This window comes from Tenebrio molitor, chromosome 5, assembly GCF_963966145.1.
Source record: "Tenebrio molitor chromosome 5, icTenMoli1.1, whole genome shotgun sequence".
NCBI lineage: Eukaryota > Metazoa > Arthropoda > Insecta > Coleoptera > Tenebrionidae > Tenebrio > Tenebrio molitor.
The window spans coordinates 16,644,499-16,670,881 of NC_091050.1; the positions used below are offsets into that span (position 1 = coordinate 16,644,499).

A 26,383-nucleotide genomic window follows, 5' to 3' on the forward strand; every position below is an offset into this window, starting at 1 on the left:
AATTCTAAAAAGAAATTGCATAGTACGTTATTGTTTAAATAATTTGCAACAACTTAAGTTGATATGTTGGCAACAGTGATTTTTTTTTTCTTACTAAAATAAAATTTTTGTTAGGTATGTCGTCTTGTCAAAAATTCTTTCTTTCAAACACTTCTTATTAAAATTCCTTCTGAAATATGTTGTCCTTCAGATATTTTTTTTTAATTTCAAATTAACGGTTTTAGATTTCCAACTCTGGCACCCAGTGGTTTATGGCTAGCAGGATAATTGACTCTAGGTAAAAAAGATATGTATTTTCAAATTTCAAATTAGGCAAAACTCTTCTTATGTATTTAAATAATTTAGATGCCGTAAAATACACGACAAAGAGCGCGGTGAAATCGAGACTCAGTATCGATTTTAAAATCATCCCATACAAAAAAGAGATTTGAATTATTTTTAATTTAAATAATTTTGTCTTGCTGGCTGTAAGTGTTTACTCACCCAATATAAAATTTTTGTACGTAATGACCATCTTGAAGGCTGTTTGAATTTCCACTTAGAACACTGTATGTTAATACAGAGTGTTCCAGAACTGCTTTCCCGGAGAAAAAAGGGGGTATTTGAACTATTTGGGTAAATGTAATAATCTGAATTTTAAAGGAAAAAGTTCTATCTCAAGCGATACTCGAGAAAAACTTGACCAATCAGAGTTGGGCACCATCAAGCTAGGATGACCGCAATTTTGCGTTGCTGGGAATGCGAAGTTCTCTATCTAATTATTAAAATCTCCATAATTCGACTACAGATCTAAACACCGTTCACGTTGTTTTGGCATAATGGGAGGCCATGATTTATTTTTTAACGTTGGACACACTGTTTGATTTTGGTCACTAAAGTGCCTGACATGCGGACCTATCAAAATGAACATGTTGAGTACTTATTCTTCTATTGCAAACTAGTAAAACTGACAACAATGCACTACATTTGGGACAATAAACAGATATAACGGGTGACTATTCAAATTTTCACTTAGGGTTTGCTATGGATCATTCTTTGTTTTCCGTTGCACCTTAGACACTGACAAGTTTGACATTTCAAAGCTATGTTTCAATTGTACTGACTGACATTATTGTCGTTCGTTCTTGCGTGTGTCTAAAGTAACACAAAAAATAAAAACTCGTTCAAAGCCAACTCCAAGTGAAAATTTTAATAGTCACCCGTTAGTAATAACTGATAAAAAAAGGGGATGTGGCGTTAGTTGCGCAGAACGATATACGCCGAAGCCTGTTTCATAATGAGGCAGGTTCTTTGCTATTTGTCATTCTTATAAGTTATAAGAATGTGATGATATAAATGATAGACTAAGAAAAATGTTTCATTCATTGACGTGCACGTCTTCTCCAAACATGAACACGTGGTCAAACTGCCGAAGCATGTTTAAAACTAATGAGATGCCGTCAAGCAATTTTTGTGGATGTGCATCAGGCTTTCAAAAATATGCGCACGTTTTGAATAAGCCAATTGGAAGCTGGTGTTTAAAACAAGCGGGCACAAGGGGGCGGTTTTATTACTATATCTGTTCGTTGCCCCAAATATAAACATTGACGCTATTTATTACCTCAAACTTAGAAAAACATAACCTAATCTAATTCAACAGACAGCTTTACTACCAAATTAAATGCAAAATTTCCTTGGCCTCCCAATATGCCAAAACAACGTGAATGCAATTTAGTCAATTTATTTGAAAAGTTATGTGCATTTGTCAGACAATTTCACTTTGATATCTAATTGAAGTGTTGATTCAACTGTCAGAAAATGTTCTGGCAGATTTTATTAAATTTTTATAGTTTGAAACAACCTTTTAGAATTTAGGTTAAAAAACTGCACTTATGTGTCAGAAATACTAGTGTCAATACACAAATAGACATAAATTGACAAATTAAATTTCCAATTCACATTAGGTCAAATTTCATTTCCCGTTTTTTTGAAGCCAACTGTAGTTCAAGCTTTATTGTCATTTTGCCTTTGATTATTGTCTGTAATAATATCCACAAGAGAGTGACAATAAATTGAAAATAATTCGAGAGATAGAATCTGGAGAATTATTTTCAATTTATTCGGAGGATTATTCTTTCATGAGTTTCGTTCATTTTCAACAATTGATGACACTTACTGTCAAATTGAAAAATACGTTGTCACTAAACAAAAATTGAAACAAAATACGAACTATAATTATCTCACTTGGATAATGTACTATTCCGGACATGGAATCTTAGCCACAACTGACATTTAACTGACAAATCGTCGGCTTTCTTTAGAAACCGTGTAAGTCCCATTTTGATTATTAATTTATTTAAATAATTATTAATTATTTAAATGAGTTTCATAATACAATCACCAGACTGTTTTGATAAAATACTGTACAGAAATTTAATATCTAGACATTTTTTGCACCTTACTCCAAAAAACTAACATAAAAAATAAGAATTTGAAACAGTTTTCCAGAAAAATTTTGCTAATTAGACATACACGGTTTTTAAAGAAAGCCGACGAAATATGTGTAAACTGGTCTTTATTAACCGAACTTTTGACTCGATAATGCCATTTCTATGCTTTTTTGATATCACAAGAAAAACTTCAAAATGATTTTTAATAATTTGTCTTTTATTAATGACACTAATGATTGGTTTACATAATTTTTTTTAGAAATGTCAAAAAAATTTTGGCCAAGATTCCGTGTCCGGAATAGTACTTAGATTATCCTCACTATTAATAATGATACAACTGGACAGATTTGAACATGTGATCAAAAATGCTGATGAACTATTGGAAGTTATAAACATGAAAAAATAATCATAGAAATTTGACACTATTCTAACTGATAGTTTAAAAATTTATTTTATACTCCAATTTTCCTTTTCCAAATGCCCTCTTCTTTTGATAAAAGTAGAATTTGATTGGGACTTTGCATTAAATAAATATTCACTACGTGCTTACTTACACTCATTCCCTACAACCTACAATACTTAATGACAACGTCAATCAATTCAAAGTAGGGTTAGAAACAGATAAGGATCATTTCACATTAAAAGTCAAGACAGTGATGTTGATGTCTTACTTTTTTTGCTCCCAATAGTACGTATTCTTCCTGTGAGTACGTAGTACGATTGTTATTTTTGGACAATGTGGGAGCAATGCGCGCAAAACTGCAAGGGTGTATCGTGAGCACTTTTCAGCAACAGAAAATCATCCTGATCATAAAATGATTTTTTTGTTCGACACTGTCAGCATTTGAGAATTTTCTCCTGTGTGAACGGATTTTGATAAATGTCACAGCTTATCAAAACGAAACATCAAGCTAATTTTAAAGATTTTAAGCGATTTGGAGCCTTAAGGGGCTCGTCGAACAAAAAAAAAAAAACGTTGTATTCAACTCGTTCGTGTGTAAATTGGGCTTTTTTGGCATGAGTGGATCAGTTTAAAACGCGAGTAAAACGTTAAATAAACTACTATGTATTGAATTTGATCACTTGGAGTCGAAAAATGGGTCAGATGCAGCCAGTTTGAAAAGAAGTTGATGGTGCTCCAAGAAACGTAAGAACTGTTGAGCATGAGGAAGCCGTGTGGGATGTTGGAAGACGGCACGCGGAGTGCTCGAACAGTTTAATTAATTTGGTTATTTATAAATAAACAGTTCTTTTTGGAATCAGCATTTGTTGTTTTAATTCGATATAATTAAGGCAAATACATTTTTTTGGGATTATCAAGTCACACATTGTCAACAAAATTCCACATCAGAAAACGTAAAAATTCCAGTCAACTTTTCGCTGATTGTTGCGATATCAAATTATCAATAATAATGTTTGCTGTTTAGCAACCTGTCCGATTTTTTAGTAATACCTACCTAGGACGAGCTTCTGGAATTGGTGAAATTGAAAACTTTACACGAGCTACAGGAAAATTTATTTTAGTCATCTTGGACTCTTGGAGTCTCTTTTGCTGTCAGCACATGCCTGTTTTCAATGGGGAGGCAGTTCTGGGACAGGCTATACATCACGGAGAAAACGTTTTAAAAAGATTTTTTAAAAATGGGACAAGTTGTCACATTTAACATGTCGCATTGTCCACAAATATGTAGATCTAGCTAGATATCTTGATCTCATATCAAAACTGAATATTCTTTTTGTTGAAATAGGTATTTATGCAGAATGTTTAATCGCATCTTAAATCATCATCTTCATCTTGAAACACAGTTTACAACAAATGTTCACAAAATAATTTAGGAAGCCGTTAGCCGGTTTATAGTTGTTAAAATGAAAAGTCTGATCTACTTCAATTACTTCAAATACAACAGTTAAAAATGTATGAATCAGTCTATGAGTCTCCCAATCGATATGGATCTACATACATATTTGTTTTTTTTTTTGCAGTTTATCTCCTAAACTCATTTGATAGCAGCTTGATAGATTTTTTAAATAAATATTGTTCCCCGACAACAGGTCGATCGCTTTCGGGCTCCAATACATTTTCTGCATATGTACACAGAAAAATACATTATCAGCGACTTTTTTTCCGGTTCCGATAAACCGGCAATTTCGGAGAAATCCATTTATGACCGTAAGAACGCCTCAACTTTTTCAATCGTTATCAGTTAATAATCGGTCAGGAATAATGAACGACGATAACAGATAACGAATAATTAAATAGTCGAGTATTTCTAATAATGGACGACAGTCACCCCCCTACCTGCCAAGGTCGGGTACACACAGATGGTGCGTTCTTGCACGTCGGCACATGCGCACCGCCCCTACTGCTAATTCAGCGAACTTCTTCCCATTGTTATTCACGCGAATGGAGAATATACCGTGCGTTCGCCTTTAGAAACTGAATTTCAATTCGACACACTTATGAAATTCCGAGCATAATTGACAAGGTGACGGTTCGACTCTTGCGCGGCGTTCTCTTCGCCATCGAATATTACTTTCATCCGCAAGAATCGATTGTCGAAACTGCAACGTGCATTAAGCGATAATTTGCATTAGGCAATGCACCTAAGCAGTTACGAAACGATCGCGGAACGACCCATTTATAAATTAATTTATGTTTATGTGTTTAATTAAAACGTTACGATATGCAAAGTGGGCACATTTTTATAGGTTGTCCTAATAAAAGGAGCCGTGCGAGAGGAGTCCGTTGCAAAATCAACAGGTTTTCCAACTTTTGGCTTAATGCCAATTAAGCAACTGTAATTATTTCGCTTATAGACCATAACCGAGTGGCATTTTTTCGGTTCTATATTTCGCGATTATTACCAAACGTTTATTAATACTTTCTTTAGAAGAATTTGCCGCGATCACACTCCACTGAGCGCCTTTATCGCTCGAATTTCCGGGTTTATGCTGGAAAATCCGCTTTCACTCGTCTTCATTCGAAAAACGAATTTTCTCAGTCTTAACGTTCGTGTGTAATTAATTATCGCCACGTTCGTCTCTTACGATGGCCTCAAAACACCTTTAAAAAGGTAAATGCGTGAATGAAATGTGGCTTTCACCAAAGACCATCAAGTTCTATTATTGCCAACAGAGATAGTCGGTTTCGTAATAGGCAAATAGCGACGTTCTAACTTCAACGCCTCTTTCTCGCCTCCAGCGACAGAAAATTTCGTATTAACTATTTCTTTCCCCAGGATGAGAATTCGGAGCGTCAGTACGAATAAATGATCTTTTCACCTTCTTGCCATCTCGTATTTAAATACAATATAGGTGATTGAATTACTGGCTCGGTTCAGGTTCAAAAACACGAATATCACGTTTCGTGGTTGTTCCAAATCAAAACAATAACACTCGATAAGAGTTCATTGCGGAAGATTTCCAGGTTCAATGTGGTTCCTCCGAAGGACGTTGACGCTTATCACAATTTTTGTTTTTCCATTTTAACCAAGTTTGTGGAATAGCACAGGATTTCAGGAAAATCCCCAGGCAATGTAAAATGTAGCTGTAAGCGTCTAATCAGTTCCCAAATTCCCAGAGGGTCGGATTACGTCCTCATAAAATCCGGGTTGCCAGAAAAGTACCTGAACAATGAACATTTACTGCAAAACAATTTGTTTGAACATCAAAGTCCTGCAGAGATAGAATAAAAATATTATTTTCAAGTACATACATACATATTGGTATTTTACCTGAGTGTTCTAAAACTGTATTGAAGAATAGACAGATAAAATGTTTAACAAGATATGTATTCTAGTCTAGTTGGTATTGAAGTGTTTTCAAAATTATTTCATTTGATTCAAATACATAGAATAAAAAATAGGCAAGATGCACCATCAAAGGTTTTTCGTCAGTCTCCCGGTGTAAATAATATCTCAAGATCTACTTAACTGATTAAATTTGAGGCACGAGCGACCAAGGAGCGAGTGCTTCATTTGCGTGAATGTGCCGAATACGTCTTCTCGCATCGAAATTTATACAATACATATTTTTGAAACAAAAAACAAACATTATGTATGATTTGTCGTGTACCCTTTGTGAATAGATGGTGCTTGTCCATGAGCTTGCCAAAGTGTCAATCGAATTAATAGCGATTTATTTTCACTTTTTCGAAATTTTCAGCATCCAAATTGGAGAAATGACGTTTTGTAAACCAAATTGTTTTCAGAATGATCAAAAAGGCGAATGCTTTTTGGATGATTTTGAAGCACTAGTGCGCGAAATCTACGTCGCAGTTAACTGTTGCGGTCGCGAAATGTCATTTTGAAGGTGGTGAGTCAAGAAATAATTAATGAAATTTCCAAAACACCAAACATTTTTATTAAACGTTAACGTGTGGCATCATCCAAACGATGAAAACTTTTAGTTAGTTTAGTTAAGTAGTGTATTGGGAATTTAATTAAATATTTTTTTGTTCGACACTGTCAGAATTTGAAAATTCGCCTGTGTGAACGGATTTTGATAAATGTCACAACTTGTCAAAACGAAACGTCAAGCTAATTTTAAAGATTTCAAGCGATTTGGAGCCTTTAAGGGGCTCGTCGAACAAAAAAACTTTGTATTCAACTCGTTCTTGTGTAAATTGGGCTCTTTACACATGAACTCGTTAAATAAACTACTGTTTATTTTTCGTTACAGATCCATTCCAGGTTCCAATATCCAATATTAAAATTTTTGGAGCGTACCTTCAGTGCACGTGCCACTGTCATTAATAAAAAAAGGAAAAAATCAATACAACACAATTGTTTTCAATATAAATTTTTCTTTTTGGTATCGACTTTAGGCATTGTTCCACTGAGAAAAGAAACGTATTCGTTTTCTTTTTTGAGATGAACAGAACTGCTGAAAATCATTCCAATTATTTGAGAACTTATAACAAGTTCAATTGTAATTTTCTTTGTGTGAAAAAAATTGTATATGATGTCAAGACATTAATCAAATTGTAGGTACATAAGAGACCGACAGTAAAGGGTTTTATTGTTACGAAAAAATCCAAAAAATAAGAAAATATCCTGTTCTGAACTACAAATAACATACCTTTTAACTTACACAGAATTTCTTGGATATTAGCAAATACGTCCTGTTTGATTTACAACCAACAAAGCTGATAATCTTTTTCTAAACGGAATTGAAGTAGTCAGGTAAATGTGACTGTGACTGAAAAGAGTAGTGTCTTTAAATAGGGGTTAGGACAAGGTCACTTCATCAAGTTTACATTGCAGTGTAATGCCACAAGTGTAATTCTAAATATAAAACAGGTTAGGTAAGAGACAATGTAATGTCAATACTTATTAGCATAAGTATCTAGGTATCAAAATATTGATAAATCTAGAGAATCTTACCAATTCTACAAAAGACAACCAAGCAGTAACGACGAATTTTTAATAGATTACACGATAATATGGAAAAGAGCATAAATGTGAGTCCATGAAAGTGTTTATTTCGTTTTTGAGAACGAGTTTGCAAACATTTTCATTACGATAAATGTCGCAAGCTGTCCACCAGCACGATGCGTTTCGATTTTGAAAGGTGTTAAATGTCACAACAGCCAGTTTCCATATGTTATCCAATTTAAAAAAAATGTATCGTTTTTGCAAAACTAGTCACCGACACTGTATATTTATTATTTATAGGTAATTGTAACAGATCGTAAATTTGAAATTTTCAAAACGATCACCTAACCGAACAAGAATAAACAGAACAAGGTTACATTCTAATTTACAAGCGCAGATACACTTTTCTTCGATCGACGAAACAATTTCGACTATTTAAAGATGATGCACGTGTGTATTATTATTCTCACGTCATCGAATCCGCGAAATCTCGCGGATAATTTCAATTTGTAATAAAACAGCGACACGCACAAGGTCACTAGCCAAGGACGCTGTACACAGATAGATAACAATATCCTGGTTGCCTGGTTCTAACCCATTCGGCAGGAATCTCGTCTCCCGGACCCACATATGGTAGGATCGGGATCTCGACCCAATTATGAAAATAACCGGGACGCGGTGACGTCCGAATGGGCAAATAAGTAATGATATCAGAACGGGTGGGTCTTCGCATAATGTTAAGGTTGTTTGTGCGACATAGCTGGCAACGTCGACGTCGTCATTTAGGTCGGAATGCGCCAACCCACAGTGACGTCGGTTTCGACGGATCGTCCTGGATCTGCGTAGGTGTGTCCGGAGGCATTTCACCCCTCCGTCCGCTTTTCATGGAAATCGAAAGGGCGACAGCTTCGACATTTTCAAACTGACGTCAGTAATACCAACCAATTAAAATTATCTCGAGTGGCAAAACTATTAGCGATGCATGTCAGAAATGATTGCAACGATATTTTCGCAGTTTTTCACGGCGATAAGCTGAATCTGACGTCACACGCTCGTACAGCCAGTTTATTAAATCGTCCGGTTCGCTTCCTACACGTGCAGTAAAAATAAAAGCGGCCAAATAGAACAACAGTTAACAATATTTAGCACAAGTGCGTTGTCGTTGTGGAAAATTGGTATTCAACGGCGGTACCGTTGACGGGCACGGCGTACCGTTAGTCGATTTCCTAGCGCCAAAAAACGTCGCAATTTTCAAATCATCTGACGTCTTCGTGTCGTATTTATAAGCTGGGTCCCGTGATCGACACGGGAGCGGCGTCCTTGTGGCCGGCAATCCGCGCGAAATAGTCGTATTCGACAAATTGTTGCAATTGCAACAAACGTCAAATCAGAGGACCACCGGAATTCTTTCGCGCACGAGAGAGAGGGCGCGATTAGAACCATCGGACTTCATGACCTTTCCCCCACCCAGAACGTTAGCCAATAGTCGTATGTAGGTCAAACCGGTCTGCCAATCACGAGGTGCGCAAGGCGTCACGTGGTTTTGTTGTTATCATCAGCTGTGGCCGGGCCGCTATGTCGGAGCGGGACCTGTCAGCACGCATTTCGATCTTCCGTTCTCTTTCCGTTCGTTCGTTCGCAGAGAGACGGAGATAGAGGCGTGGGGCGTGTGCGATCAGCTGTTGTTACGCTAGCCGGCCGGCACCGGCTCCGGCAGTCGGCATTCAACTGTTTACAGTGACGCTGCCTTGATCGCACAGCCCGTTTGAATCTATTATGAGTATGTGCATATATTACTACGATTTCCAAGTGATAGAATCGGAATGTAACGTTTCTGTCGAGTGTTTCAACTATCATCAGGAATCCGTGCAGAGGTTGTTGGTCAGGAGGCTTTATTTCATTGATGACGTTGTGTTGTGAAAATTCGGACTTTGAGTGATTTTATCAATTGTTTCGTTCCACGCGATCAGCAAAGATGTCAACTGGAAAGCGTTTGGCGAAACGTTCGATCATCGGAACTCGGGTGTGCGCTCCGGGTGAAGACGGCAAGTACTACTCCGGAGTAATCCAGGCGGTCAAGACCCCGGCCAACTTCGTCGAGAACAACAACTGCATCAACCTGACCCCCAACACGCGCTACACCGTCCGCTTCGACTCGCGCCAGGGAAATTTGGGCCGCACCACGGCCGAATTTTTCGAGATGGACCTGATCGGGCCCGGATTTCAATCGGTGCTAGGTCTGGAGCTCGTGCCGGACCAGAAGTGTTTCGTCACGTACAACGGACGCGAGGTTTCCGGAGAGGTGTGCAAGCACCACCTCGAAAGGGACGAGGTGCTCATCCGGATACACCCGCCGGGTTCCGAGGTAAGCCAGACAAAAGATAAGCGGACGCGGCCCACTCGATAACACCGACAAATATCCCCGTTTACGTCAAGTCCTGACGTAAACAATTACCGGGGAATTTCTCATCGAGCGCAGTTGATTTTTTTTTTGTTTTCGCTCGTCGTCCGCGTCGTTGTTGTTGTAATTGCGTCGCTCAAACTGCGTAGATGTTTTCTCATCGGCACAAGAGCGGGGCCGACCGCTCCGGGAATCAGCTGGAACCGTTCCGGTTTTGTGTCGTTTGGATATTTGGTCGGCTGTAATCTGTTCTCTGTTGGGATAGAAGTGCGTGAGAGCGCATGCACGGAAATCTGCCCCCCGCACCGTCCCCACGCCGTGGCATTAATAATTGCATCCTTGTGACGTCACTCGTATAAACAACTTGCTCACGGTCGAATTTTTAAACCCGCCTCCGGGACCAAAAACGACAATTTCTGCGGATTTCGGGGGGCGGAAGATGCACCGCCGGGTTTTTCCCAAAACCGGAGTCCGGAGTTCCAAACAGAGATGAGCGGAACCTGTTTGGTGCCCGGGGGCAGGAGCTGAATTTGTATGAACGGTTATCGGCCGATATTAAATTGCGGAATTTGCGACCATTTAGGGTCACTCACTACGTAGATCGTCTGAGGCCAGTTTTTTTCAACTGTTGGCATGTCTGAACACTTGTTTTTTGCTCGAAGACAGCCTACTAATCTTCATTTTGGACGGTGTTGAAACATTTTTTTTTCTTACAGTGGAATTCTGGCGAAAATTTAAAATTCATCGCTTCCTAGAGTCATCAGTAGTATCATCGTATTTAGACAAGTAATACCATGGTATCAGGGGTAATTTTATTAATGGATTGGGTTTATACCACCACAGCAGTAGCGTGAAAATTAACATTACTCGTTTATATGCAAAAAACTCCATGAAATAAAATATGTATTGTTTCAAAACAAAATATACATACAACCTACATTCATATTTAAGTTTTTAACTTAACCGAAATAATAAAAAAAGAAATTAAATAAACAAAGAAATATCCCTGCTTATAACAAGTTTGCCATTTATTTCAATTTTTGTAGCTTTCTTTTTGTTCCACATAATTTGTTATGCCTCTCTTCTCTCTTCACCCTAGTTCATTATAAACATTTTGACATTTCCATATAGGTACAGGGTGTCTCAAAATTCGCGAATTCCGAATTCAGAGCGTGGTAGGGAAGGACCCAATGGAGCTCGCAAAATACTTGGAAAAGAAATTCGTTCTTCCTGAAGAAGATACCGGGTGATTTTAAGTGATTGTGACCTTTTTTCTTAAGTTGGAAACATTTTTCATAAATTATTTTGGCATTGGCGTACGTACATACGTCATTTTCACATTTTAATGTATCAATAAATTGTGTCAAATAGGCGAGGACGCCTATGTTTATGTCAACTATCACATTAAAAAGCAGAATTACCAACCTATGAAAAACAGTCACAATCATTTAAAATCACCCGGTATAAGTACATTAATTTTGTTCAATACATAGCACCCTTCGTATCCACAGTGACAAAATACTATTCTAGCTACGTTGCCGTTCCATTTTTAAGAAAAATTACAAAAATTTAAGAATTTTTTACTCTCAAGTAAATCTATTCTTCAAAAAATTGTTTTACGATATTATTTTCCACAATCATCTACACCATAAATAACAATAAATACTGAACTTTTCAGCCTGTATTTGAAGAAAACGCATTTCAAAGAGTGCCCCTTCAGACCAACGTATCTTTGTGGGAGTCCCGATTTTTTCTAATTTCCATATTTGGACTACTGAAGTGATCCCTACAACGCTCTGAATTTGGAATTCGCGAATTTTGCGACACCCTGTATGTAATTTGATTTATAAATGAATCGATAAAATCAAATTTAAACAACCGAGTAATTTGAAATAGGTATCATGAATACCAACGTGGTGTTATGAAAATAACTAGCGAATTGATGAATTATTTTTGACAGTCCAGATGTTTTTCAAATTTACTATAGGTAATTATTTCTGCAGGAAAGTAAGAAAGGGAACGTACAAGTTGGGACTAAGTCAATTAATACATTGTTCAAATATTACATAACCAACATTTCATGTAAGTTATAAATCCGTTCTAACCATAGATAAGAAACGTGTCAGTGAGGGGAAAATTTTTGTTAGTATTTAATCTTGTAGATTTTTCAGTGACCAAAGTTGAATTAACCACAAGAGTAAAATAAAAGAATATAGAAGATCTAGTTGGGTTCCTGTAAGTTATAAGTAGTTTGGGTTGAACGAATAGTTTTTTGGACTTTCAATTTTTGTTCAGGTTGTTTTTTAAATTTAATATTTTAGGAGATTTTTTGAAGACTTCCAGCTGTAGCTTATGCCATCTGTGTTTTTGCTGATGGCAGCAAAGTAGGCCACGACATTGGCAGGATTACGTTTAAAAAATGCAAATTTCATTTTCAATAGCATTTAGAAACGTTTCAAAACTTATCCGGGTCAATTTCGCACGGGTCTCGACTCTTCTCCGTCGCGATCCCACCGTACAATGGACTTTTAGTGTGCCACCGTCGGCGTTAAGGATCTCGGCGATGCATCGATGTTTTTTATTCTTTCCCAAGGGTATTGTTGTTGTACTCGGGGAAACACTTTCGAATGACGCAACCGTCACTAACGAAGGCTCGCTTTTAAGGTAAAACCCGAGCCCCTCTGCGGCTTCGCCCCCGACATCCATTTGTCTGTCGCAATTGGAATTGGTCGCGGTGCAGCGGCGGCATTTGTCCGTTTCGCTCTGATTTCCTCTAGGTCGGTGTTTTCACACGTGTCAACGTCGTACTCGCAAGTCTAAAATGGGCCATCAAGTGGCCCAGAAACCCGGGAGGCGGACGCGCGTTCGACCCCATTCCGGCATCGACCCGTGACCTACTTATTTGGGCACACGGCACGTGGTGCAGGCAAGTTCACAGCTCATGCAACCGCCGCATTATCAACCGACGCCATATTTGTTTACCGGCGGCACACTGACACGCTTTGTAATTGGCAACAACACGCCGGCATCTTGTTTATTATGGTTGCGGTATGTGTGAGTATGACTGCGAGTCCTACGTTGGCGAGATACATTCATCGTGCAATCCGCGTTACACAACTCGCCAAGGACGATGGGAGAGTGAGAGTTCTTCGCGATGCTTATCGCCGATGTCGCAGCTCTCCAAAGGCGACTTCCGTTCCGGTTCTCTTGGAGATAGCGCGTTTCCGGAGGTGGCCCCCACCGACGGAGCTTCGCTTTTCGACGAAAATCGAAAAGCCAACTCGTCGTGCGTTTGCTCCGTTCCCGGCGATATTTTGTGAAAGTAAGAGGGAAAGTTGTGAAAGTCAACAACGACCACCTTTACCTCTCTAAACAAGTGAATTAATACGTAACCCGATTAGTTTTCCGTCGAAAAACACCGAAACCGGCGATTTACGTAACAACGACCGCCGTGTGAAGGGAATTGCGACAGCGATCCGCGCTGCTCGAGCGTATGCCGTGGTAGCCGGCCGGCTCAGGCCCATGCCATGGTATCGATCCCGTTCCGGGCCTGAATAACTGTGTTCGCGCGCGAAAAATAGCATTGCGAAATCGACAGCGGCGGCGGCGGCGCGCGCAAAATCCGCTATTTCTTGCCTCCACCGGCCACGAGAGAGAAAGGTATCACATAATCGACCTCAAGACAGGTTGTGTACACGCTTGCGAAACGTTTCTCAATCATAACGCTATGAAGTACAACATTCACCGGCTACGGCAACCCAATTAAAAGTGTGCCAGCCTCAGCCTCTCCACTCGTCTGTTTGATTTAGAAACTGGAACTCGATAAGCCGCCACCACTTGCGTTTTCGAAGAAGGTGACCGGCTTGTGACATTTCGCGGCGAAATCCGCTTCCTCTCGGCCCTGCAACACCGGTTGGCATTAATAAAAAAAGAACCTTGTCCTTCGTTAACGGTCGCGAAAAGTGGGATTCGGTGCCAAACATGGACTTAACTGTAAACGCGCGTTCGTTCTTTAACCGTTTCAAAGGCGTCGCGAAATTTTCAGTTTATTTTTGAAGGTTCCGGCCCCGGACTCGACCTTGGTACGGTGGCGGATCCGAAATGTGCCAAATTTTTTGCGCTCATTACCTGTATCCTAATTCTAGATTCAAGGTCAGGTTGTAATGAGCGAACAGCGGCCAAGGTGGCAACAACACACTCCCTATCCCACAGCCACCAACGCGCCCGCACTGAGTCCAATCGAATTCCGCTAGGAACGGCCATGTTGTCGCCTTTTTCTACTTCAACTATAAAATCGGCACATTTTGCCGTTCTCAATGCGAAAGGCGATCCGCTAGGTCACGGTTTACTAGGCACGAGACAAATTCCCAAAAAGAAAAAAAAAATACAAATAAATAGACACATTAGTTGTATCTCCGCACGTTAACCGAAGTCTCAACGGACACTTAATTAACATCTGACTCGGCACATTCCTGGTGCACCTATAGAGGATGCATCGATGATCGACAATGACGGATCAGTTAGTACAGTCCGCTTGGCGACAAGCGTTGCGAAACCCGACCTTTGCTCGTTAGTTTGTTTGTTTGTGTGCAACACTTGCATTTTTTTTTTCACTGTGCTTGTTTCAGGCGCCTTTCGAGGTACAGAAGAGGCTCGACGAGGTCCGCCTCTTGGAATCACGCAAATCTGCCAGACTAGCCGATCAGGACACGGATTTTGCCAGATTGGCCGACATGGCAGGCGACAGGAAAAGGACAGCATCGCACACCATCGACGTCCCGGTGCCCTCCTCGCATCTCGGGTATGTCGTCGACCTTGGCCATAAATGAGGCCACTATCTGCGACATTTGCAAATAGACGTCGCTTCCTAATCGAAAATAAATTGAGGTGTTCTGGTCGAATACCAAACGAAACAGTGGCGCAGCACAGATATTCATTAATTTCCACTAAAAATACCAAAGCCGGCCGGCGGCTTTTAATTTGACATTGCGAAGTGTTTTTCTATCGAGAGACAAAGCAAGACATTCGATAAAGTAATATTAGAAATGTCGCTTGCGTTATCTCCGAAGACGAGTGCGATGATTACTTCCCAAAATAAACAGCGACAAGTATCACCTTCCCATTATTATTTATCGAAGTAAATCTGTCGCATCGAAGACTGTGGTAACTACCGGCGGTTGCTATGTACAAAAAAAAAACCTCCAATAAATGAATGCAACGTCCTTTACATTGACCTTCCCGCATTACAAATAAACGGCAATTTTCTGGTGACACGAGTCGATCATTTCTCATAAGAATTTTCCACTTCCCGTGAGACATTTTGTCTAACCGCGTCACCAATTTCCCAGACAAATAAGGCAAAAATTTTAACAAGGCAATCTTATCTCCGCACGTCATTGGTGTCGACGAGCCCCATTACCGACACCGGACGTGACATCACCACGGTAGAGGAGTACCCCAGATCGGATTTTCGTAACCGCTTAACGATCCCGATTCCATTATCATTTTTTGAAGTTGTTTACGCCTGCCCATAATGGGAGCATTAAATTCCCATTTCGAAAATCCTCGTTGATCGTATTTTAATTGATGTTTATTGTTTGACACGTCTTTCGCCCTCAGATCCCGCAAGCGACGTCCCAGTAGCAGCCAGGACGACAATTTCAAAGACACTCAAATGGACGAATGCAGCGCCGCCTTGGTCCTGATGAGTCTGTCGTGTTCGCCGCACTCTCCAAATATCAACGGTGAGGAAGGAAATTTGAAATGAAAATGTACCAGGCCGGCAAATTGTTTCGATCTTCGCGGCCTTCAGTGTCTCATTGCAAAATGTCACGACACGCCTGTTAACGTAACACTTAATTTCCTCCGATTGTGCCATTGTGAATTTCGATAGCGGCGATAGTAACGAAAGTGTTAAAAAAGTTGCACACCCAGATTTAAACTGTTGCGTCCTAGTTACCTTCAGACGTCTTGCCAACAGTAGGTGAATGGCAGACGCGTCATCTCTTACGAAATCGAATCGTGATAATGAATTTTTCACCGACCGATCAGTCAAACTCGAAAATACCAATCGATTCGCGAATTATAGCCAGACCTTGAGATTCTTTCTGTGGCTTTCTAATCACTCAAGGTTCGTATCTTTATCAGTCACATCTGGGATATTGCAAATTTAATCTTATCAGAAAAAGGTCCCCGAACAAAAGAAAGAAGAAAAAATTCACCTCGATATGACGCCTTGCACTTGACTGTGCAAGGTAAAGTCCACGGTCACGCGATTGCGATGCATATGAATGCATCATTTTTCGCGTTTTCGACACGTGCCGCACCCACGTGGTTGACACGTGGTATCCCATCATTTCTAACATGCACGTTTGTATGCAGGTTTTCCATGGCTGAGCACCTCCCCGGATAGTAGCATTAGCAGCAGCTCGGCCTCGTATCGGTCGACCCCCTCGCCGCCGCCCCGTACGTACTCCCCCCAGTCGGTACCGTTGTCCTCCAGCTCCGTCTCGGACGAAGGCATCGTCATGGACTACTATCCCGACGAACAACCGCGGAAGAAAAAGGTAAGCCGATCGACGATCACATTCGAACCAGTTTTCATCATTTTTATGCAAAACGTCACCGTACCTACCTTTCCAATCAGTCCAGCATTTGACGGTTCGTGCCCACCTTCGAGAATGTTTTCCAGTGGACACCTTGAACGCTTTCTAATGCCGATTCGCTGGTTTTGAATTCTTTACGTAGTTTTCTACCACGTAGGCACTGCAGAAATGTGCGTACGAAATCGATATTCTCATCAATAAGAAACGATAGATTAAACACCGTAAAATCTGTTGCTCACAACGTTTCTTGTTAATTATAAGAAACATACATTTTTAATGGCATCTTCGCTTTCGACACTTAAGGTTATGTCGTCATGCTAGAATGCAAAATTAGCGACGCTGATGTATTTCTTTAAAGTTGGTAATGCCTTTCCAAATTGTCAGTGCTACAGTTTTGCCAACAAACGGAAGTATAAATTCAAAAACGATCAAGTTTACACATTCGATAGTCTCAACGCAGCGGGTCGCATTATGTAAAATAATGTAAAACTTTCAGATCACATTTTATTTATCGAATTATCATTGCTAATAGGTCGAGTTGCCGTTTCCAGTTGGGTTGTGACCAGACTGTTATTTACACGGAGAGGACAAGTTAATCTTGAACAAATAAAACGAGTACAGATCAAAATGTGTACTTGTTTACAAACGACAGTTTGTATTTGTTGTAAAACAATTGTCATTTCCGTCGTTATCGACGCCATGGTCGTCTTTAATTCGAATGTGTCAGACGCCATTGTTGTTCTTGCAATGTTCCTCGGATTATTCGCGAGACTCCCGTCGAAATTGCGCCTCGTTAGAAAGCGTGAAGACCGCAAACGTCCATCTGTTGTCCATTCGAAGCCGTCGGATTTCTAAATAAACGCGGCACAATTCTAATAAATCGCTTCGAGATTCCTTCCTGTTGGGTGAAAGTGTTTGCCAATTGAAAAACGAACCGAATCGACGAATCTGTTAAACAAAGAAACGCCAGCAACACCTTTGTTGTTTGAAACAACAACAACAGCAGTCGATTACGTAATTGCGTGACGGATAGGTTAGGTGCAGCAAAGCCGGCCGGCGTAATCCAAACCTCCGCACACGCTGACACGCGTGTAATATCTCAACAAGGCCGAAACCATTTACGACGTCGAGGTTAAATGCGGAAAGGCGCACCGCCGAAGCGCCATTATTACACGAATTACGGCGAAATTGGTTGCGAAGGCTGCTTCTGGACTGGACCGTGTTTATTCGCGAATTGGAAATGTGGAACGTGCAGTCCTTGTAATGCGGCTTTCGATTCGCATTTTATTGTGTTTGTAGCGCACGTGTCACGTCAAGGACGTAATGGTAGTTGTGGTGAAATTCTGGCGTTTTTTCTTGGCAAGTCGACTTGTCGCGAAATGTCACTAGTTTTATGTAAGGTCCGCCACGGAGAAACACCTTGGGTGTGCAGAGCAGCTTTTCACTTTTACCGGCGACAATTGTGTCTGCCGGTGCAGTTTCTAAAATTCTAAACTGTTGTTTTTTTCTTTCGCTTTCACCGTGGTGATATTCCGGCCGGCGGATTAGTGAAGGTCGCTGACTTTATGGATTCATCATCCCAGCGTGCTGGGCGTGGGTTGATGACCTTAGGCCGGCCAAGGGTAACTCTTCGTTTTTCGCCGTTTGCACACGGGAACAAAAACGGATGCGCGTCACGTAGCGGTGACCTTAACAGCAGCTCGTGGTTTTGATAACAGACGAACAGCTGATTGGAGATGGCATTGGGCTTATCTACGTTGATTGCGATACAGATAAGCGTTTACCGAGTCTCTTTGTTCACGATCACCTTTGTTGTACGATAAACAAAGGCTGTTGGCGAAAGTTGAAGGTTGCGTTTTGAGATTGGCCTTCTCATCCTGAGATTTTCGCTAATTCGGCAAATTGAAAACGTCAACTTGGCCTATTAGCAATGACAACTCAATAAATAACAGCAATCGTCATCTTGACCTGCAAATTTTTCACGTAACACACGACTCGTGTTGCAATTATGGATTGTCTAAACTTGACCGTTTCTCAGTTTTTACCTTCGTAGGTTGCCGACATTGCTGCCAATCAGTCTGAAAGGGTATCACCTACCTCAAAATATCCGTGATAACTTCTGAAATAGTGACAATCATGGAGAACGAAAAACATGACTCAATGTTGCTGGCTTCCAATTTTTCAGCCCCAACATCGCATTTCAGTCTTGTGGCTGAAGATCAACATGTGGTTAATAGCTCACCATTTTCAAAATTTGCTTTGCTGACTCGGACTAGCACCAGGTTTCGGTCTTGGGGTTAAAATTAAAAAAAAATCAAAGTAAAAAAGTAATAATGTAATTGTTCGCCCTTCAAAACTGTTTAAAATCAAATAAGCAAAACTGTCACTAGCATCGCATATTTATTTGGTACCTACTCAATTAGCAGTGAATAGCAAATCTTTCTTTAAATTTGATGTACAAAGTACACCTAGGACATACTAAAAAGTTCGTGTCTTAAATATTACAAATTGACAATTTGCTAATTGAATGAGGTTATGTTTACGCAATCGAAAATGTTTGTGTTTTTGCAAATTTCTGTGGCACCAAATCGAATTTATAATTGTACTTACCTTAATCGTGACTGGATTATGAAAAAATATTTAAAATGATAAAATTCGAGTAGAATCGGAAGATTAAAAGTGTCGATTTTAAAGTTTTCGATTGACGGTATTTGGCGAATATGTAGGTTTGGTTTAGAGATACTGTGGGCGCTTTTGACAGATTCTTGCAAATGCGGCCCCTTCATTCAACCAATCGGCCGTAATTCACCTATGGAATTTGTGCGGCGGAACTCATGCAGAGGAAGAACAGCGTCGCCAATTCATGGTTGTGTGTATGTACCTGTAGCAGACGCACAAGTCATTGCCCATCGACTCCACAATACGCAAAATAACGGTAAAGGTTAAAAGCGACGAAACCTGAAGTTCATTTCCCTTTCCTGTTGCCCCACTCGTCTACGCCCGATACTACGCAATTGCCACGAACTGATCTGATGAAATCCCGCTAATAAACGCTCAATCATCAACGATAGGAAGAGTCAGGGTCGCGTCGAATTGCGAGATCTTCTCCCGAAATGCAATTCTGCCCCGACTGACCTCCCATCTGCGTCGCAATTCAGAAACGATCAATTAACATGGATATTTGATGAGTACGGCTGTATAGCCGAAAGATGTGACGTCACGTGGATCTGGCAGCCACAAAGAAGATCAACCGTGGTGTGGCGGGTGTGCGGAGGGGGGACGATCTGGAAGACTGCGAGGACGTTGCCCTCGCAATGTTTACATCGCAATAGGGCCCGGCCGGAGCGGGCACCCCACGTGTGCGGGTTCAGACGGCCGGTCATGCACCTGACCAGGGCCACAGAAGAATATTTCGGCGAAAAAGGAGGCGGCGATTCGACACGAACACGGGACACGTGCCCGCTCGCGTTTTTGACATGATTACAAACGGCGTAAAATAAACAAGATGAGAACGGCGTCGTTCGCATTGAATCGGACGAACACAACGCACGACCCAAAAACAACAACCAATTGAGCGCAGATAAGGCGAATTCGTTTGTTATTGTATGTTAATTTCTTAGAGAAGAGCGACGTCATCGATGTTGCGTCGGCTGCATTTTATTTCAAGGTCATGGTGTGATCCGTCAGCGGTGTATGGCCGTGCAATCAACTCTGTTTTGTGTTGTGTCCAAGGACGGAGGATCGACCCAGAGGTAGACGCCATCGGACACAGTTTATCACCCCCTACGATTCAATAATGTCGAGTTATAAATACCAACCATCTCTCTTTGTTAAAATTGTCGCCCAACCCTACACCAAGATCTTTGTCAAGGCAGTCTTTTCATTAGCGCGTATTTCACTGCGATCCTGATTTACGGAGATTTACGAAAATTGCAGCCGTTCCGTTCTTTGCATTTCTGTCGTTTTGTCTTTGTCCTCGACGATTTTTTTCCGATTAGAATATGAGAAAGGCGGTCCAACTGATGATATATATTTTTTAAATATCGATCCGCTTCGAATCCTTGTCCTCTGTTGTTACGGTAACCGTAGTTTAGCCAGAACAAATACTAAAATTTTAATTTTTTTTTGTTCGACTGTCAGAATTTGAGAATTTGGAACTTTTTTTTTTTGTTAAATTTTTTTACAAAATATATGAAATTCGACAGTTGGCAATGATTTAAAATGTCATATTATTGTCACTGCCAAAATGAATGAATTTCCAAAACAGAGTAAAGCATCAATAAGCAAGCAGACGAAGCAGCACATTTTAAAGGCTTTCAACAAAATTAAGAAAGAAAGTACTCATGGAGACAATGGAAACGTAAATACGTAAAGTACAAAATTGTAGAAGCAGTGCCGAATGTTTTTTCGGTAAATCCTAATCTAAAATAAAACTCTTCCTAAGTGCCGCACAGACTTCAGTCCAAGAAGAATGTATAGAATTTTAAATGAAGGCCAAGAACAACGCTTATGGGAAACTTTAGCATCCATGACATATCCACAAATATTGTTAAATTTGGTTGAAGATTCGGATTCGGACTTGGAAAACAGCGACGATGACGAGGATGAGTAGCAAAATGCAAAATTATTTCATTGTTACGTTCAACTGCCTTTTCGTATTTGTGTAGTGCAACTTTGCTTTTTTCTTCAAAATAATTAAACACATTTAGTTTCACTATACTTTGAATTGGACCAGTTTTGACAGAACAATTGACGTGACCCATAACCTAACTTTTTAAAAGCCCAAATTCGCGGTAAAAAGATGTGTTGACAAGACAAAAATTACTAAATTTAGTAACTCTAGTTCGTCATTACAAAAGTGAATTGATTATAAACTCGGTACAGGTTGCAAAGACGCACTTGTCATTTGCAACAGCATTTTTTTCATATTTCTGAACCAAATAAAGGCACAAAGGGACCAGAAAATCATAGTTTGGGTTGAATATTTTCCATATAAGGACAGTTCTAAAGTAATTTCAAATGACTAATGCCATAAAAGCGCTGTTGCAAATGACAAGCGTGTCTTTGCAACCTGTACCGAGTTTAGGTATGTGAACGGATTTTTATAAATGTCACCAATTGTCAAAACGAAACGTCAAGATAATTTTAAAGATTTTAAGCGATTGGGAGCCTTTAAGGGGCTCGTCGAACAAAAAAACGTTATATTCAACTCGTTCGTGTGTAAACTCGTCAAATAATAGTATATTAACGAACGAATTTTATAAGGGTTGATTTGCCGCACGAGTCCCAAGTGTAGAAAACGAGCCGTAGGGGAGTTTTGTATGGGACGAGTGCGCCAATGTCCTTATAAAACGAGTTTTTTTGTTATTTTTTAGAATTTGCACCCTTATTTTAATTTTTAAATAAAAAAATTAAATTTAATTACCTATGTATTAATTGGTAATTCAAGGTAACGGATCCAACTATATCTGCAACATACATATGTATGTGTAAATGACAATAATACACTGAAATATGGATAAAAATTTTCTTAGCGATCTATATTAAACTACGAGTGCTTTAAGAGAAACGACTCCAAATTGAATACAATAATGGACCTATTAGAGACGCAGATTCTAAAAACTACAATTTTTTGCTCTCGCATGACGAGTGCTATATTGCCATTCCTGTTTATTTTCTTGGTTTGTTAACCCAAACCTTAACGTCGATTTCACTACAATAAAAATATTGTTAATGAGGGATGTAATTTGCAAAATTTCGCTTCTGGAAACAGGAATGGCAACATTTTAGAGTACTGTCGAGTGCAGAAGCGTGACGTAATTTATACAAACTGTGTTTTCGATTTAATAAGCACTCTCCATGTGCAACAACCTGGACGAAACCTATAATATCTACATAAAAATGTACATAGCTACCCGTAATTAGAATTGCCTCCCTCGCGAATACGTTTCCTGTTAATTTTGTCTACCGGCAGGAAGTGTAACTTTGACGGTGGTATCGATCCGGCGTAGTTGATGACAGCAGAACCCGCAAAACAGGTGTCTCTGTTCTGATTTTGTGGTCGAAATTATCGTCGTTCCACAAAAACAAACAAATATGTATTATTGAGGTGCTCCTATCGCTCTTTTGTTCCGTTATTTAGACCGATGATGCAGTAGTAGGTTCCAAAAAGCCGGAGCGCTCAACTTGCAGGCCAAGGACAAAGGATTCGACCAACTTTGATCCTTAAATCCTTGTCCTTTACTGCGTTCAGGGCTGCACGTGGCAGTGTCTATAAACACATCGATCCAGACGCCATATTGCGGACGTCACACCGAGTTCGATCCAGATCGGACAAAGATAGCACCAACACAAAGCCCTGGCCTACGACATCTTTCTCTATCGTCGGGCCCTTCCTTTGTCCGCACCAAAGGATTTCTTCCCTTTCGTCAGCCACGGAAAATATGCCTTGCATGGACGCGGATGGCCGGTGCGATAGACAAAAACTCCAGTTAATTTTAATGTTGGGAGTTTTTATTTTGTCGGTTTTGATGACAGGTTGTAGAAAGTAAATAATAGACGTACGTATGGGGTTGCGGTAGCGTTAAATAGGGTGCATTATTTTCACTTCACAACCTGTTGACATCGTACAAAGCCATCATCAGTTCTGACTCGTGGGGACCCCACCTAATGGTCCCTCTTAATTGCAGCCTTACAAGTTGTAAAGCGTTCTAGTTTTGGGGAATTTTTTCTCAACGAAATGTTTATAATTGTATTTCTTTGTTGCAGAACGTCACTCGTATTGTGTTCCAGTGCACATGGCCTTATTGCTTAAAAATAACGAACACCTGTGAAGCCATCGAAGCCCACGTGAGAAACGAGCACCTCACGTGAGTATATTTTTTCTTCTTTTTCCCATTCGACCCCCAGCGACATCCACCCTCAGAGCGACCAGACATGAATACAATTTCCACTTTTTTACCTGGGCAACCCGTCCCCATCGTATTTCTATTTTTAAACCTCGTGACCACGACTGGCGCAATCTCGCGGCAATTTTCACAAACAATTTTCGATTGTATGCTTAAAATAACGGAATAATTAGCCGGGCGCTTTCATGGCCACCTTCGAAACGGAATCTTTAACGGTCCAAGGCTACTTTGCAGCCTTGCTGTTGAAAATTTTGCTCGGATCGAGAAATCCGCGCGATCCTCTTTTAAATTGGCCTTGACGGTAATAACAGGAGCCGAAGGATTATTATTAACTGTCTGTCATCCTGTGCCAGCTGGTTTTGGCAAGCGAAACTATTGATAGCGGACGCCGAGGGACGATCGTGGATCGTGGGCAGCCATGCAAACAACTGAGAAAACACTTGTTTCGGGGAGTCAGCGGCGTGCGCTCAACAACGAACAGGCCAACGCAATTTAACCCAGTTGTACGACTTCAAAAATATCAATAAGAATTGACAATTAGACTAGTACGATCCAATCTACGAGGTGACTTTTGTTTTTCACAATCAACTGCGCATTTTGCGTAGATTTGAATTAAAATTCCTTTTTAGGTATCTTGCGCGTAGGAGTTCTTACATATTTGACTAATGAATTTGTTTATAGCCGTTAATATGCACTTAGTATCGTTGCATTCTGTCGTAAATATCAAGGCAATTGCGAATTTTAATTGGAAAAGTTGTTGGATTTCCCCCCTCGGCACGTCACTGCTTGCCGATGTTATTTTCTCGAGTCGAGGTTGCGAATATTCGCGACACGTGTACTGCTTTATGTAATAAATAATTTTATTAATGAGACCTTGCCGGCGAGCCCCTCTTGAGCGTACGGTGCGTTTCCTCGTCCATTCACGGCGATTACCATCCGATTTATTTTTAACTCTCAACTCCCACAATAAAAGCAATAATTCGAAAAATCTTCATTATGACAGCGGCAAGGCCGCACGTGTTGTCCGCCATCAAAACACTGCGTAGATGCTGGCCGGATCTGTTCTTTGTTTATTTGTGTCGTTATCGGCTAAATGACGCGATTTATTGTCGCAGGGACCACGTGGTGGACGCCCGCGAGGAGGAGTTCTACTATACCGAGATCGAGCAGAGCCTGACGAGTCCGCCTCCGACGTTGTCCCACCGCGACATGGCGCGGCCGCCCCACGAGGACCCCGATTACCAGCGGCAGCTTGTGGGCAGCATCCGACAGACGCTGTTCTCAGGTCCGACGCCGATCCCCCAGTCTCCTCACAAGCTATTGAAGCTCTCGCCGAGGCCGCACAGCCCCAAGATGCCGGCGTCACCGAGGCGGGTCCGTGGGGAGAACAAGAAGTGCCGCAAAGTCTACGGCATGGAGCACAGGGAGCAGTGGTGCACACAGTGCAAGTGGAAAAAGGCGTGCTCCAGGTTCGGCGACTGATCGACGTCGTCCAAATGACAAACACTGAGAAACAGTGATTAACGCGGAACAAAACGCAGATCTCACAGTTATGAAAAGTACAATTTTTTCGTTCCCCGAATGCCGTCATGTTTAACCGAAAGAGATTAGATGTCTTGTGTTTGTTCGTTATGTTGTAATTGTTGAGTAGTTGAGGAAATCCGTTTGTGTGTTATGCCAGGAGTGACAGGGAAGATCTCAAAGCCAAAGTGCACCAGTTGTAGATCGTCGCGCTACCTTACCTTATATCCAACGTGGAAACGGACAAAAACGTATAGCTTTTGCTGTTCTGGTATTTTAATGATTTAGGTGAGATAATGTGAGATTGAAACACTTATACCTGCCATAGTTATTAGGGGCTACGTGTATTTAAATTTGAAAAAAACAAAAACAAACAAAATAGACAGCGCCACAAACCCAGCGTCGTGCGGAAAAGGCGCACCGAAGTCACTGCCCTCTACGTTTTTCGCTTGTACTTTGTATTATTGATTATCGTCGTCTTTTTAAATTTTTATCTATATTGTAAAGCGCAATGTTGCACTTGTATCAAATTTGTAACGTAGGTATTTACTCATTTCATTACCTCTAAAGTCTTTCATTTTAATTATTATTATTATTTTTGTTAATATCCTCGACTTTACGCATATAGAGTATTTATATTATAATATAACATTTCAGAGTATTCATATACCCCTTTATTGTTAAGTTGGAACATCATTATCACGTTAAATTTTAACACTTTAAATAGGTCTTAAGGTGCATATACTTATCATTAAAAAATACATTATATTTACATTAGTTACGTATATTTAGAACTCATCAAGAATGATTTGTGAATGAAGATGAAATGCATCAAATTTATTAATAAAGCATATTATATTATCTAACCAGTGTTTGCCTGCGGCTTTGCTCGCATATATTAACCCCTTTCAAAGCGCATTATGTGGTAATCGGGATACAAATTTTGTATCGACAGATAACGATTGCTCAATAAAAGTGAAGAGGACCGCGACGAACATCAAGAAAGTTGCACTTTTATTTGAAGATTCACCGAAGGTCTGTGTAACTTTTTGCTCGAGCTGTTCCCTGTCAACTGCTGAATCGAATCGAGAAATAAGCGAGACGAGCTCACTACACGGAAATATATTCGACATAAATTTATCGT

General features: G+C 40.4%; 1 protein-coding gene across 1 annotated transcript; it reads left to right on the top strand.

The window, feature by feature from the left end:
* The first annotated feature begins 9,384 nt into the window (after positions 1-9,384).
* Positions 9,385-26,105, top strand: Glut4EF (Glucose transporter 4 enhancer factor). Its single transcript, XM_069049760.1, has 6 exons — positions 9,385-10,169; positions 14,834-15,006; positions 15,825-15,949; positions 16,587-16,771; positions 23,579-23,679; positions 24,834-26,105. The coding sequence occupies exons 1-6, from the start codon at positions 9,780-9,782 to the stop codon at positions 25,198-25,200; spliced, it is 1,341 nt and encodes a 446-aa protein (XP_068905861.1). The 5' UTR covers positions 9,385-9,779; the 3' UTR covers positions 25,201-26,105.
* Positions 26,106-26,383: the final 278 nt, after the last annotated feature.

Bases quoted from the DNA above. Each gene is read 5' to 3' on its own strand.
- Glut4EF (XM_069049760.1), top strand. From the start codon at position 9,780: ATGTCAACTGGAAAGCGTTTGGCGAAACGTTCGATCATCGGAACTCGG. The intron at 10,170-14,833 runs GTAAGCCAGACA...TGCTTGTTTCAG, and splicing joins TACACCCGCCGGGTTCCGAG to GCGCCTTTCGAGGTACAGAA. The intron at 23,680-24,833 runs GTGAGTATATTT...TTATTGTCGCAG, and splicing joins GTGAGAAACGAGCACCTCAC to GGACCACGTGGTGGACGCCC.